The sequence below is a fragment of the Artemia sp. Qi Xiang Cuo genome, chromosome 13 (genome assembly GCF_049724085.1).
Source record: "Artemia sp. Qi Xiang Cuo chromosome 13, ASM4972408v1, whole genome shotgun sequence".
NCBI lineage: Eukaryota > Metazoa > Arthropoda > Branchiopoda > Anostraca > Artemiidae > Artemia > Artemia sp. Qi Xiang Cuo.
This window is the reverse complement of record NC_142806.1, coordinates 23,369,559-23,386,358: the sequence shown is the minus strand read 5'-3', so window position 1 is coordinate 23,386,358 and position 16,800 is coordinate 23,369,559. Positions and strand designations below refer to the sequence as shown.

Here is a 16,800-nt window from a genome sequence, read left to right as displayed (position 1 = left end):
TTAATAACCTGTTAAAATCATTCAAAACTAGCAGCAAAACTTGTTAGATGAGAGTAATTTAAAACAGAAAAATTGTTACCTCCCCCTACCAATCCAAAATTTGAATCTGCCTTTTCATATTGAGCTAAGGTATGCTTCAATTGCTCATATATGCACAGAGAAATTTGTTAAGTACTTCTCAATGGCAGGACAACTTGAGCGTGATACTGAAGGAATCCAACCGCGTTGTATTATCCATGTATGTTTGATTTACATTGGTGATTTTGAATCTGAAGTTTCAATGTGTTTAACACCGGAAGTGAGAACATCATATCACCTAGTGAGAACACCTAAAGGGAGATGTGAGAACGTTTAACATCATTAAGTGAGATCAAGCCAGTCATCTACAAAATGGAAAAATAACGCCTCTGGTATCGACATTATATCGTCGAATGGTGTTAAATTGTTCCTATCGTTAATCAAGAAGCTTCCTGTGGCCCTAACTAATTGAGGTTTCTTCCCAACATGTTTTAAAGTAGCTAGTGTGACTCTTGTCCATAAGCGTGGCGAGGCTAATAATTTAGAAAATTGTGGACCGATTTCGGTTTTAACACCCGTTTTAGCGAATTGTGTTGCTGCCCGTCTTAATGTATATTTATATTGTCGTAACGTTTAAATACTACCCAGCTCATATTTTGGTATGGTTACATTACGGAACAAGTAGTTGCCTATTAAACTAGTGAAATCAATTAAGTGCTGGGTCGAGGACACATGGTTTTAGCAATATTTATAAATATAATAAAGGCTTTTGGCACAATATAAGATGTATGTGTTAAATGCAGAGTTCTGTAAGGTTCTGTTCTTCGTCCGTTATTAATGATTGTAAATAACTTAAGTAAGACTATCTCAAATATTAAAAACAATTTTAGTGAATTATTCCTTGATCCACAATAAATAACAGTTCTGGCGTTTGCCGATGGCACGTTGGCTTGTTTATCTTGCAAGAACAGAGCATGGATTGGTTGTATTGACTAAGCAGCGATCGCTAGATAGAGTTTCAAATCTAATACGTGTAAACAAACTTTAAGTTCACCTTATCAAAAACAATTTTAGTTTAGTTTCTAACAGAGCTAATTATTATTTATAGATTGCTCGATTAAAATATAATGACGGTGTCAATAAAATAAATCTTTTTTCAACTATCTAGGCATTACACTTTATGGGACTTCTGTCACTTAGGAACCATGTTGAGAATATATCAACGATATTATCACGGAACACTGGAATACTTCGAAAGAAACATTTGTCCCATATCGTATTTTAAGGTTGTTTCATTTTCTATTATACTTCTGTATATTTTATGTGGTTCTCTTGGGATGATTTCGACTATAGTGAATCCAGTTCGAGTTCTCGAAAATAATTCGATGCGTTTACTTTGCAATAAATCTTCAAGTGGCTCCGGGATTATGGAAGGCTAAAATTTTACCGACTGCGTGTTTATGAGATGTTTATCGCCTACCATTTATGCTTAAATGCTATAGTGATAATTTACCTTTATGCTTCTTATGCACGTTTTATGTTAGGCCTGATTGTCACACTCAAGACATTAGCATGAAGAATAAACTGTCTGCTCGATTTACTATTACTTTGAGATCTAAGGTCTCCTTTTTTTATCGAGGAATAAAGCTATGAAACAGAAACGGTAACAAAACTAATGAAATAAATTTGAGGAAACTACTACTACTACTACTCACAACTCACCGCAGCACCAAGCCGCCTGAGGCCAACACAGCTACGCACGTTCCTCCTCCATCCCAATCTGTTCAAAGCCTCCCTTTTTACACCCTCTCATGAAGTTCCCATTTCCTTTAAATCTTTCTTTATGACATCCTCCAACCCCAGGTGAGGACGACCTGCTACCCAGAACAATCCTTAAGCAATTTCTCTGGGAAACATCTAGCAAATCTTCATCTGCTTTTTGAGGCGCCCATGCTTCAAACCATATTTGACTACTGTCATCGCTGTAGCTTCTAATATTCTAGTCTTGGTTTGCAGACTTATCTTCCTATTCTTCAACTTTTTTTTAACTGTGAAAAAACACCCTGAGCCTTGGCTATTCTACTTTTAACATCTTCACTGCTCCCACCATTTTTACTACCAATATTACCAAGGTAGGTGAAGCTGCACACTTGATCAATCTTTTCATTACCCAACGTCACTGTTGGAACCCTTGGTCCCAGTTTTTTCAGATAAATGTCCTTCCCAGATTCTTTTCTTTTGGCCCCTTAATTATTTTCATTCCCCTAGCAATAATTATGGATTTTCCTTTAATTTTGGTAGTGCCATTTTCTGTCCTCCTAATTGCGTAGTTTGTTACATAGACCACGAGGTTAAGTGCGTAGTTGGGGATGCTTGACCAGTAGTTTAGTAAGCCTTCGGATTGGCTGGAAAAATTCATTACCACCCCATCACCCCGTCGCAGACACGTGGCTGGCTGAGCGGGCGTGTCTTGATTACAGTAAGATTTTTTATACTATATAATCTTTGACTTTTTAGCCTAGGTCGAGTCTAAAGAGATAGTTAGAAATATTACTGGAAACCCTTGGCCTTAAAAGTGGCCCCTGGGACCATTCGATCACGCTAGAGTACTCTAAGGCAGGGTATATTGTAAATCGGACACAGACGCGTACCCGATAGGCACGGAACCGTTGGAGTAAGCGCGGGAATCCCACTAACCTTTGGGCCGACAAGGGGTTCTCCCTCTCGAGTAAGTGGCATAGCAACCTTTTTGAGCCATTTTTGCACCAATAAGTGGTGACCCCGTACGTTACCTCCCAATAGTCACCTTTTCATCTTCACTTATTCCTAACCTTAGTGACATAGTTTTATTAACATTAATTTTCAAACCTATTCCAGCACCCTGAACTCGCAAAACCTATAAAAGCTCATTCATTTTGCTCACACTTTCCTCTAGGATTCTGAAATCATCAGCATAATCTAAGTCCAGGAGACTTTTTCCTCCCTATTTGATTCCGTGGCCTTCCATTGCCTTTTTTGTGCTCCTTAAGACAAAATTCATCAAAATAATCCATATAAAGGGGGATAGAACACAACCCTGCTTAAATCCTGATTTAATACAAAACCAGCTGTTAAACTCATTTCCTACCTTAACTGCAGCAGTGTTATTCTGGTAAATAGCACTAATCACTTTAATGCATTTGTCTGGTATACCATACAAGGATAAAACCTTTGCTAAAGCTCTTCTATCAACAGAATCGAACGCTTGCTCATAATCTATAAAACTGAGGACTAACGGTGTTTGACAACTCAGGCACTTCCCAAATATTAACCTAAGAGTGAAAATTTGGTCGACACATCCTCTAACTTTTCTAAAACCGCACTGTTCTTCTCTTAAAACTTTGTCTACGGCATCTTTCGGTCTAAAAAGTATCATATTACTAAGTAATTTGCTACCTAAAGAGACCAGACTTATGCCTCGATAATTACCACACTCACTTATCACCTTTCTTATAAAGTAGCTTAATTAAGGTTTTCCTATAATCGTTAGGTACTTCCCCTTTTTCAAAAATCATATTCATAATTTTCAGTAACTTATTTCTAACCTCCGAGCCACCATATTTAAGAAACTCATTTACCATTCTATCAGCACCTGGAGCCTTATTATTTTTTAATCATTTTAGTACTGTCGCTAATTCTTCTTCACAAAACAAATCTTCCTTCACATCTAAGATATCACAAACTTTTTCATTTTCTTCTATATCTTTTCCTGCAACTCTATCTCGGTTTAGCAAATTCTCAAAGTTTTCTGCCCATCTCTCTTTAATTCTTTCCTTATCACTAATTAGATAAGAAAACAAGTTTTTTAAACTGAAAGTAAGGAGCGACATTAAAACATAAAACGAACAGAAATTATTTCGTATATTAAATGGGCTGTCCCCTCCTCAACGCCTCGCTCTTTACGCTAAAGTTTTTTATTGTTTAAAAAAATAAAGTTGTGAGACAGAGTCAAACTTTAGCGTAAAGAGCGAGGCGTTGAGGAGGGTACAAACCCCTTTCATATACGGAATAATTTCTGTTCGTTTTAAGTTTTAATGTCGCTCCTTACTTTCAGTTTAAAAAACTTGCTTTTTTTTTATTTAATTTCTGATTGTTTTTTAGTTAATGCAGCTTTTATTTTGGCTCACCGTCATTGAATAAGTAAACAAAATTTGCATAAACATTTTACTTTTCTTACGCTAAATGGCTGTCTCTAAATTTGGTTCTGACGTAATTTACAAATTAACTTACGTAACCCTAGTCAATACCTTACTCTTTAAGCTAAAGTTCGAATTGTGTTCCAATTCTTTAAAAACGACCCCTTAATCACAAAGGCCGTTAATTAGAACAAATAGCTCTTATGAAGAAAGTACTAAAAAATCTTTGGCTTAAAGAGCGAGGCATTGACGAACCCAATCATACAGATAATATTTTTTGTTCGTTTTAAATTTTGATGTTGCTCCTTACTTTCAGTTGAAAAACTTGTTTTTTTATATTTAATTTCTGATTTTTTTTAAAATAATGATGGGAAATCTGGCGCCCCCTTCATAGCAATGTCCCTTCCCCCATGAAAACTTCCTTCATGAAAAGGTCCTCCCATATAACCCCCGACCCACCCCCCACTACCAGAAAAAATTCCCCCCTGAAAACGTCGGTATGCTTCCCAATAACCAATACTATATGTTAACATTGGGTAGAGTTCATAACTTTCAGCCCTCCCCCTGGGGGCTTCGAGGGATTACGTCATCCTAAAAGACATAGTTATAATATTTTCGACCATGCTGAGCAAAATGGCTATCTCAAAATTTTGATCGGGTGACTTAGAGAAAAAATGAGAGTGGGAGGGGACCTAGCTGTCTTTTATTTTTTTGGTCACTTAAAAAGAGCACTACAACTTTTGATTTCCGCTCGAATGAGTCCTCCCACGATATTCTAGGACCAATGGGTCTATACGATCACCCCTGGGGAAAAGAAAAAGAAATAAATAAAATAAATATGCATCCGTGATCTTTCTTCTGGCAAAAAATGGAAAATTCCACATTTTTGCAGATAGGAGCTTGAAACCTCTATGGTAGGGTTCTCTGATATGCTGAATAAGACGGTGTGATTTTCATTAAGGCTCTATAACTTTTAGTGGGTCTTTCCTCCTTTTTTCGAAAATCGGCAAAATTTTCTCAGGCGCGTAACTTTTGATGGGTAACATTAAACTTGATGAAACTTATATATTTGAAGTCAAAATTAAAATATGATTATTTTGATGTATCTATTGGTATCAAAATTCCCTTTTTTAGAGTTTCGGTTACCATTGCTCCTTACCTACAGTTCGTTACCACGAACTGTTTGATTATGGCCCCATTCCTATCTTTAACTGGGCCAAGTCCTGATTGACTACTTCCTCTCAATTTATTGACATGCCAGTACAATATTTTACTATTATGGCGTCTAGCTGCATCTTCCAGATGCTCGGCAATCTTATCCATGGCCTCTACTACACACCTCATTAGTTCATATTTTAATGCTTTCTCCACTTTCTTTATATTCCTTTTATTTTCATGTGATCAATCACTCAGATAATTCTTGTACAAGTCCTTTCTCCTTTCTATTAAAATTGAATTTTTTCTTTGTTGTTTCAGGTGTGTGGAGGAGTACTATTTTTTTTAACGATGAATAAATAAAAGTTCAAATAAAATACGAAATAAAATAAAACTACATATGGTTTAATGCTCTAATTCTTTTCAAAGCAAAAACTGAAGCTAGCCTCTTTGACCTTCTTGGATCCGGTTCATTAGCGTTCAACGAAATGACACTTGGACAGAGGTTAACTGCGTTGGGTGGACTGAACTTTACTCTATCAGATTTCAATAAATTATCGTAGATAGAGTTCAACCCAAATTCACCTGTGTCACGATTTAAAGTTATATTATTGAATAAAATTTTCTTTATTTCAAGAGTTTCACGACCCCGGTCCCTAGAAATCAAAGAGACTTTATCGAACAAAATAAAATAACTAAGCAAAATTTGACAACGCTTTTTATCCGCAAAAATTCAACACTAACAATCTGCTGATACCCTAAGACAGCTACATCTTCAAACAACAGCAACAACTTTATAAACTGTTTGATGACATGTATTCTTAGCCTTTTTTATGATTTTCCACTTGCGTTTTTTTTTGTTTTTTTTTTTGTTACCGCTACTACCATAAACTCTATAACTACAAGTAGAAGTTTTCGATTTTAAATTAAATTTCCAATTTTACCTATTTTTTGTAATAAATATGTTCTTGTAAGTTTCCACCACTGAATATTTGTTTATACAATATAATCAAACTCAGTAATTTTTGGCTACTACATTACCGGCGCGTACAAACAGCTCCTCCCATTTAATCTGCCATCAGCGGTCCGGTGTATATTACCATGGAACACGTATTTTAGTAGAAACTTTCTCAAAATGCCTTTAAAACCAACTCAAGACTTTAAAACCAACTTTGAAACCAACGTGTAATTTCTAAAAACATCTAATATAACAATACACTACTAATTACCGATTCTTTTTATATGTATTGGATATGTATTTTTATATGTATTAATTTAAAATTGTATTATTTAAAATTTTGTATTACAAACGTGAAGCCAGGTTTTTGCGTTCAAGAAAAATCTGACTTGTCTACCCGTGAAAAAATCTAATGTCGCTTATGTTTCTACTTGCTTAAATGTACTCCGGAGCATTTGCATCTCGGTCCGGCTTTGTCTAATGTTTGAGATAGGGTATGATTGTACTGACTAAATTTATATACAGTGGTTTCCGCTTAACGAGTTCAAACGATTCGATTTCTTTGTGACTGTCCTTGGTACTTTATAGTTTCCTTTACTAAATTAAAGAAATTGAATTTTAAGTTTATTCTAAGAAGATCCACCGTCTCACCTTTAGATTTCCCCTTATTATTTGCCTTGATCCCAATCCTAACTCGACTTGGTCCACAGCCCATCACACCATATAAAACATTTTTAATCCCTTCTTCAAACCTATATTGGTATCACATCTCATTAGCTCGTATCTCTATTAGCAACCAGGGTCTTTTTAGGACAAATTGTTGTTCTTGACCACTGTCTAATTGGAAGACTAAGAAAAGACTGGAATTGTTCCCGTCGTGTTTTCTAGTGCGTCGACTCCGGAAGTTATTTTCTAAGGAATGAGTTGAACATTTGGCAGCCTAGAAAATGTCAAGTTAATGCAGTCTTGGTGCAGATGGAAATCTGCTGAATTACAACGAGTTTTATTATTCTGAGATACCTTTTATTGTGCCGTGAAAAAGCTATTTGAAGCTTCCCTCTAGCTCTACTAAATTAAGACTGAAAGCACTTTTATGACTTATGCTCTGCCATGTTCTCTACTTTTCATATTAATAAGATTTGTCTGAAGGCTATTGATAAATATACCATGAATCAAGGGTGCATTTCAGTCAGTTATGATTAATTTTTATTGATTCTTTGTTATTAACTTCATGGCCCAAAAAATGGCCCATAACTTCAGATTCACCCTCATAATAAGTGAAATAGACTAATATTCTTGTTCTTTCTGCAAATACTGTTATTTTTTATTACATATATTTATTTTTTGTTACCTTTTGTTTTGTAACACAAACAATAATATCAAATTATTATTGATAATAACAGTCTTGGAGAATGGACCCTCCCTAAATCAATTGTTTTGTGTAACTCAGCTTCTTTTCTAGTATAATTAATTTTTAAAAAAACTTTCCGAAAAATAAGTTTTTAAAAGAAAATTAAAGGCCATTTTAAACTTAAACTTAAAGAATAAATGAAACCCAAAACAAACAGAAATTAAATAAACAATCATAGCAAAAAACATACAACAAGTAATAATATAAATGAATAAATAGATCTTAAAATGAGTAATGCTTAGATTGAATATCAAAATCAAGCTTAAAACGAAGAAAATATTTTCCTATTGAAGTACAAATGAAACTTAAAACGAACAGAAATTAAATAAACAATCTGCAAACGAACATACAATAGATATTAATGTAAATTAATAAATAAATCTTAAAACGAGTGAAACTTAAGTTGAATATGCAAATCAAGCTTGAAACGAACAAAATTGTTATAAACAAGAGTTTGGGTACCACCTCCTTCTCTCACTGTAAAAGTCTAAAACCCACTACGTCATTGGCGCTTTACTCAAAACGAATTTTATGGCGAATATTTTCTTTTGTACTTAAGATCGAAAATAAACACTAAAATCATAGTAACATTTTGAACTGATGAGCTTTCAGCAATTAATATCATTATAAATCAAATATTCAGTTTAATTTATTAGCTCTTTTTAAAGTTGTTCAAGACAAGTATAGTTTCACTACAGACAAGTGTTTGGATACTGTCTCCTTCCTTAACTGTAAATAAAAACCAAAAGCCTACTGCGTCATTGGCGCTTAACTGAAAACGAATTATATTACAAATATTTTCTTTTCCAGTTCTTACAGCATTGAAAATAAAAATAAAATTATAGTGAAATAAATTCTTGAACGGATGGATCTTTCACCAATTAATATCATTATACATCAAATATTCAATTTGATGTAGTTTATACTTTCCAAGACCGTTCAAGACGCACATAGTTTTCAGTAAAGCGCCAATGACGCAGTAGGTTTTAGACTTTTACAGTGAGAGAAGGAAGTGATACCCAAACTCTTTTTTATAGTAATTTTTGTTCGTTTCAAGCCCGATTTGTATTTTCAATTTAATTTTCACTCGTTTTAAGATTAATTTATTAATTTACATTAATATCTATTGTATGTTTGTTTGCATTGATTGTTTATTTAATTTCTGTTCGTTTTAAGTTTCATTTATACTTCAATAGGAAAATATTTTGTCGTTTTAAGCTTGATTTTGATAGTCGATCTAAGCATTACTCGCTTTAAGTTCTATTTATTCATTTATATTATTACTTGTTGATGTTTTTGCTATGATTGTTTATTTATTTTCTGTTCGTTTTGGGTTTCATTTATTCTTTAATAGTAATTTCTGGTCGTTTTGAGTCTGAATTTTAACAGGTATTTGCATCTGCTGAGCTTAAGTTTCCTACCATGCCCCCTGGACATGACTTATTACCCTTGCCCTGAAGACTGTGGGGGGATTGTCCTGCTCAAACATATAATTTTCAGAACTTTCAACTACGTTGAACAACATGGCTATATCAAAATTTTGATTGGATGTGTTTGGTCTGTTATGACATCTCATAACAGACCTGCATTTCCTGAGATGAAAAATGAAAACCTTATATGCCCCCAGGACATAACTTACAACCCTTGCCCTGAAGACTGTGGGGTAGTGTCCACCTCAAAAACATAATTTCTATCTCGAAATAAACTACGCTGAAAAAAATGGGTATCTCAAAATTTTGATTGCATGTGTTTTGGAAAATGGTGGGCGTGGAAGGGGTGCTAGTTGCCTTCCAATCACTTTCGACTATTACAAAGGGAACTAGCCATTAAAATTTCAAATCGAAAGAGCCCTTTCTGAAGTTTCTATGACTACGCTTTCTATAAAAACCTTAACTGCCCCCAGGGCATAACTTACAACCCTTGCCCTGAGGGCTGTGGGGGGGGGTGTTATCCTCAAAGACCTAATTTCCTGCATTTTCGACTACGTTGAACAAAATGGATATCTCAAAATTTTGACTGGATGGTGCTTGGGGAAAAGGTGGGCGTGAAAGGGGGATTAGTTGCCCTTCTCAGTCACTTTTGACTATTATAAGGACACTATCCCTTTGAAATTCCAATCGAATGAGTCCTTTTTGAAGTTTTTACGACAAAGCTTTCTATAAAAACCTTATATACCCCCAAAGCATAACTTACAACCCTTGCCCTGAGGGCTGTGAGGGAGTGTCCTCCTCAAAAAAACATAATTTCTCAGAAAATCAACTACGCTGAACAAAATGGCTATCTCAAAATTTTGATCGGATGTGTTTGGGGAATTGGTGGGCGTGGAAGGGGTCTTAGTTACCTTCCAATCACTATTGAACCTTAAAAGTACTAGAACTCTACATTTCCAATCAAATGAGCCACCTTTCAAGTGTCTAAGACGGCCCCTTCCATATGAAGTGCCTCTGGGAAAAAAATAATAAATAAATAATAAAACATTGGAGCCGTATGGCCTTTACTATAGGCAATGCTATAGCGTTGCCTCTGATACAGCATTGGCTGTTCAGGTGAATTAAAAAATGATTATGTCCATAAATTAAAATATTACAAAAAGATTTTCAGCTCTTTAATGCACTTTTCCAGCTAATAAATATTTTATACCCCATATTATTCATTTAGTTCAAATATTCTTATTTTTTCACTTAGATTTTTACTAAATTGTCGTGTAAAGGAATTTCATAAAAAAATCGTGTTTTAAAGTGTGAAATTTATAAAAAAAAATCGTAATTATTTTGCCCAAATATGATATTAATCGTAAATTGGCAAAAGGTCAACGGTATTTATATTTTGGCCATTTGGGTCATACCCTCCCGGAAATGTCAAGAATTTTGTAAATTGCTTCCTATATCCAATAGTTTCCTATATCAGACGTATTACTTACCTACTTTTGTATTATTTAATTATTAACTATTTCGCTATTTCGCTGATTACAGTACCTTTACTGACGAGTTAGCTGTTCAATTATCGGGCAAAAATAAAATGTCACGCCCTTTGCAAAAGAGATTCCTATGTAATTGAATACTAGAGACTATGAACTGGCTATGATTCTCCCACCTGTCTCCTAGTTTATAGTGACGACTATTTTTTTCTGTATATATATATATATATATTTATATATATATATATATATATATATATATATATATATATATATATATATATATATATATATATATATATATATATATATATATATATATATATATATATATATATATATATATATATATATATATATATATATATATATATATATATATATATATATATATATATATATATATATATATATATATATATATATATATATATATATATATATATATATATATATATATATATATATATATATATATATATATATATAGGCCTGAAACCTGCTTCTTCTGGTCTTGTCAACTTGTCTCAGCCATCTTTGAAACGGTTGAGGACGATTATGCAGAGGACCTTCATGGCCTGGTCTATTAGTGATATATCTCGGTAGATCGAGTAGACTGTCTTATTTCCCTTCTATATACCGGTATAAATACTGAGAGTTTCCCTTCTTTTGAGAATTTCTTTGTCGTCCATACGTCAACTAGCAAGTCTTTCAGTTGACATAATAGTGTGGGGGATGACTTATACATATCTGCTGGGCTGCCATCCTCTCCGGGGGGCTTTGTTATTTTTCATGTTTTTCAATGCCCGCAGAATATCAGCAAAAGACGGTGGCTATAGATCTATCTTGTAGGGCTCCTTCGTACACTCTGGAATTCGCGTAGATCATGCGGAGCTTTTGTGCGATTAAGGAGCTCGGAGAAATGGTCTTTCCATCTTTCGAGGCGGTCTTTTTCAGGGGTTCTTTAGGGCCACTGAAAAGGGGTCGTTTCTTTTCCCCTAGCTCAATGATTTTGTCCAAGATCCAGAAACTTTCTTTCCTCTTGGTGTGACCATAAACCTGTTTAGCAACCGTTTGCGTCAGGACTTTCAGCTTGGACCATCTGTCTTTGATGTCAGTGTGGTCAGTAAGGGCCTCAAATCGTTTATTAAGCTGTAGCTCCAAATCAGCCTTGATCTGTCGACTGAGTAGTTTTAAAACATCAAAACAATGGGTTTTTATCTTCTTTTTGTGGATGCTTAGTCTTTGACTGAATTTACAGACGAGAAGAAAGTGATCAGAGCCGTTTGTTGTGCCTTTATCTGCACCTCTGTAGAGTCTTGCATCCAGACATGAGCTCCTCCAACGTCTTCTGACGAGCAAGTGGTCGATCTGGGCTTTGGTGACCCCGTTGTTAGATCTCCAGGTCACAAGTTGGTGCCTCTTGTGCTCGAACTGGGTGTTAACCAGACATAGGTTATTGTATTTGGCAAGCTGTAGCAACGTCTCGCCGTTAGAGCGTCTATCTCCAATGGCATGGCGTTCAATCACTCCTTCGGTGTTTGCATCTGGTTTACCGACCTTTGCGTTAAAGTCACCAGCGACCAATAGCATGTCGCGTCCTGGGACAGAGTCGACTATTCTCTGCAGCTCAAAGTAGAATGCATCTATGGCATCATCAGGGCTATCTTGGATAGGAACGCAGACGGACAATATAGTCACGTTACTAATCCGGCCTTTCAGTCTCAGGGTAGAGATTCTTGCTGACACTTGTTGCCAAAAGATGATAGATGAAGCAGCAATTGGGTCCAGAAGTAATCTGACTACGTGGAGAACGCTCCTATCAGTCGGTCCAAAGTTGTAAAATTTAAGCGTTTATGAATCCGTGAGGTCAATTGATTTCGTCAGTATGTCGTTCAATCTAGTCTCAGAAAGGCAATGTATATTGAGACCATACTTTTTCATTTCATTAGCAAGGAGCATCTGAGTTGACTCGGCCTTGCAACTTCTTTCATTCTAAGTACCATCTCTAAGTCTCTTGGTGGGGATGGTTAGCTCACTTCTCTAATCAGGCATCATCTGAACCTGATCCACGTCAGCTACCGTGGACGCCGTAGTATTGATCGTTATATCTAAATTTTCTGTATCCATTGGTGTTTCACGGGAATTTTCTTTACCAGCAGCTCCCCAAACTTCTGGTGCCCCGCTGTGTTAGCCGTTCTGCTGGTCGGGCTAAGCAACCAGCAGAACGTTTCATGACTCCACCACTATGAGGTGAAACTTAGGGTTCTTCTCTAGCCTCACTAGGGACAGGAGCGCGAATCATAGCTACGAGGTCCCAACCTTAGCTTGGAGCCCTAGAGCCAATCAGGCCCTATTTCCCCCTAGGAGAACTAGTGGATGGAGTTAGGAACCGTTACAATATATTTAAATCTAGTTTTCGCGTTGCGTGTCTCACTTCCATTTTAACTAGGGGTGGACACTAGAGCCCAACTGATATTATCAGGCCAATATGGGGGCCAGTGTCATTATTGAACACCAGTAAAAAAATATCGGTTATCGGCCGATATATTATTTTTTTATGCGCAACATGTTCAAAAGATAGAAATTTAGATTTTGTGTCCGTATTTGTTGCCATATTGGTCGGTTTTGTCAACCCATTCTTTAAATACCTCCTCCGAACTTGAAAACTCTAGCTGCATGCAAATTATATAGATATGATACCGATATATCGGTATCGGTATCGGACCCCCAATATTAATATCGGTCAGGCCCTAGTGGAAACGAACTGTTAAATTTTTTCAAATGAAAGTAAAGAGTGATATCAAAAATTAAAACGAACATAACTTATTTCTTACATAACATTTTTTACATTTCTTGCATAAAAAATAAATGTTTTTACTTTCATAGCTTTAATAAATAAACAAATATTAATATTTTGATTAATAAATATCAGTATGTGTATGTTAAACTGACAATACACATTCATTTGTATTTTTTTCAGTAAAGTGCAAGTTATTTTCTGACCTTGGGAAGGCATAGGGGTTTTGAGCCCTACTCATGTTAATTTCTGCTCGTTTTAGGTTTGAATCGGTTATTTATTGTAATTTCTGTTCGTTTTGGGTTTCATTTATTTATCGATGCTGATATGTGGTAGTTTCAAGCTTGATAGATTATATTATTTGATTTTATTTTCGCTCATTTTTGGTTTGATGGAGTTCTTTACTTTTCTTTGAAAAACTTATTTTGTGGAAAAAGTGTATTTATTAATTTCTTTTCGTTTTATATTGACATAGTCTTTTCAGGGAAAAAGAAAATAATAGTTTAAATCTTTTCGTTTTTTTAGGACTTTATTAGTTTGGCCTGCTATTTGTATGCTGGAGAAAATTTTTCGGCAATTTTTAACAACATACACCCTCTTAAAAATCTGGACACAAATAGTAGTGTTTAATTTAGTTTCATACCTCCTCTAGTTGACATGAAATAGAAAACTTGATACCATTCGCGAAAAAATCTGTTTACTTTCTTTGATAGTTTTGATACACTTACGTTATTCTGATTTGGTTAAATTTTAAGAGCAGAAGTAGCCCCGAAAGTATGAACAAAATACCCTCAGTCGTTCTTGGGATACTGCTGATACGCCTTATTGGGAATTAGCATTAACACAATGCATTTTGATTTAGTCTTAACGCAGCGTTTAGTTTTTAAACATAATAAACAAATGGGAGGGTGGGCTTGGGAGGGGGATTATTTGCCCTCCAATTACTTTCAACTATTAGAAAGGGCAATAGCCCTTTCAATTTTCAATCGAATGAGCCCTTTTTGAGTTTCTACGTCAACGATTTCTATAAACACCTTATGTACCCCCAGGGCTTAAATTACAACCGTTGCCCTGAGGGCTGTGAGGGGGTTGTCATACTCAAAGACGTAATCTCCAGAACTTCCAACTACGTTGAACAAAATGGCTATCTCAAAATTTTGATTGGATTTGTTTGGGGAATTGGTGGGCGGGAGAGGGGCGTTAGTTGCTCTCAAATCACTTTCAACTATTAAGAAAGGCACAAGCCCTTTTAATTTCCAATCGAATGAGCCCTTTTGAAGTTTCTACGACAACGCTTTCTAAAAAAACATATATGCTCCCAGGGCATAGCTTACAACCCTTGCCCTGAGGGCTGGGGGAAGGGTGTCATTCTAAAAGACCTAATTTCCAGAACTTTTAACTACGTTGAACAAAGTCGCTATCTCAAAATCTTGATTGGATGTGTTTGGGGAAATGGTGGGCATGAGAGGGGGGTTAGTTGCCCTACAATTACTTTCGACTATTAAAAAGGGCACTAACCCTTTTAATTTCCAATCGAATGAGCCCGATTGGAAGTTTCTATGACAAAACTTTCTATAAATATCTTATATACCCCCATGTCATAATTTACAACCATTGTCCTGAGGATTGTGATGGGTTTGTCATCCTCAAACACCTAATTTCCAGATCTTTCAAGTACGTTGTACAAAATAGTTATCTCAAAATTTTGATTGGATGTGTTTGGGGAAATGGTGGGCGTGAGAGAGGGGTTAGTTGCCCTCCAATCACTTTCGATTATTAAAAAGGGCACTAGCCCTTTCAATTTCCAACTGAATGAGACCTTTTTGAAGTTTCTACGACAGCGCTTTCTATAAAAACTTTATATTGCCCCCAGGGCAAAACTTACAACCCTTGCCCTGAGGGCTGTGGGGGAAGTGTCATCCTCAAAGACATAATTTCCAGACTTTTCAACTACGTTGGGAAAAATAGCTATCTCAAAATTTTGATTTGATGTGTTTGGGGAAATGGTGGTTGTGAAAGATTAATTGCCCTCCAATACCTTTCGACAATTAAAAAGGGCAATAGCCCTTTCAATTTTCAATTGAATTAGCCCTTTTGAAGTTTCTACGACAACGCTTTCTATAAAAAAAAACCTTATATGCCCCTAGGGCATAGCTTACAACCCTTCCCCTGAGGGCTGTGGGGGGAGTGTCATCCTCAAAAACATAATTTCCGTGCTTGGTAACTTTCAATCACTTTTGACTATTAAAAGCCCTTTCAATTTCCAACTAAATGAGCCCTTTTTGAAGTTTCTACGACAACACTTTCTATAAATATCTTATATACCCCCATGTCATAATTTACAACCCTTTTCCTGAGGGTTGTGAGGGGTTTGTCATCCTAAAACACCCAATTTCCTGAACTTTCAAGTACGTTGAAGAAAATAGTTATCTCAAAATTTTGATTGGATGTGTTTGAGGAAATGGTGGGCGTGAGAGGGGGTTTAGTTACCATCCAATCACTTTTGACTATTAAAAAGGGCACTAGCCCTCTCAATTGCCAATTTAATGAGCCATTTTTGAAGTTTCTACGACAGCGCTTTCTATAAAAACTTTATATTGCCTCCAGGGCAAAACCTACAACCCTTGCCCTGAGGGCTGTGGGGGAAGTGTCATCCTCAAAGACATAATTTCCAGACTTTTCAACTACGTTGAACAAAATAGCTATCTCAAAATTTTGATTGGATGTGTTTGGGGAAATGGTGGTTGTGAAAGATTAATTGCTTTCCAATACCTTTCGACAATTAAAAAGGGCAATAGCCCTTTCAATTTTCAATCGAATGAGCCCTTTTTGAAATTACTACGACAACGCTTTCTATAAAAAAAAAACTTATATGTCCCTAGGGCATAGCTTACAAACTTTGCCCTGAGGGCTTTGGGGGGAGTGTCATCCTCAAAAACATAATTTCCGTGCTTGTTAACTACTTCGAACAAAATAGCACTCAAAATTTTGACTGGATGTGTTTGAGGAAGTAGCTGGTGTGAGAGGGGTGTTAGTTATCCTCCAATCACTTTCGACTATTAAAAAGGGCACAAGCCCTTCTTGTTTAGAATTGAATGAACCCTTTTTAAAGTTTCTACAACATCACTATCTATAAAAACTTTATATGCCCCCAGGGCAAAGCTTACAACCCTTGCCCTAAGGGCTCTGAGGAGGTTATCATCCTCAAAGACCTAATTTCTAAAACTTTTTAAAGGCATTTAAAGACTGGATGTGTAAAATGTAAGTAGAAGGGCCTCATGAGCTCGTGTCACCCACCCCTGCTGCCACCTATAACTTTTTTTAACACCAAATATGGGCATAGCCTCCCTAAAGGTCCAATCCCTA

At 35.8% G+C, this 16,800-nt stretch overlaps 2 protein-coding genes across 2 annotated transcripts in view; both read right to left on the bottom strand.

Moving 5' to 3' along the window:
• tow (target of wingless repressor) overlaps positions 1 to 7,112 on the bottom strand; it is a 64,499-nt gene extending 57,387 nt beyond the window's left edge. The window contains exon 1 of the mRNA XM_089099264.1: positions 6,958 to 7,112. Within this exon, the coding sequence (XP_088955390.1) occupies positions 6,958 to 7,021 (64 nt within the window). The 5' untranslated portion in view covers positions 7,022 to 7,112. The remainder of the gene's footprint in view (positions 1 to 6,957) is intronic.
• A 4,338-nt stretch (positions 7,113 to 11,450) lies between these two features.
• LOC148945091 (protein CFDP2-like) overlaps positions 11,451 to 16,800 on the bottom strand; it is a 6,373-nt gene continuing 1,023 nt past the window's right edge. Inside the window, exon 2 of the mRNA XM_089098941.1 lies at positions 11,451 to 12,453. Coding sequence (XP_088955067.1) covers positions 11,451 to 12,453 — 1,003 coding nt within the window. The remainder of the gene's footprint in view (positions 12,454 to 16,800) is intronic.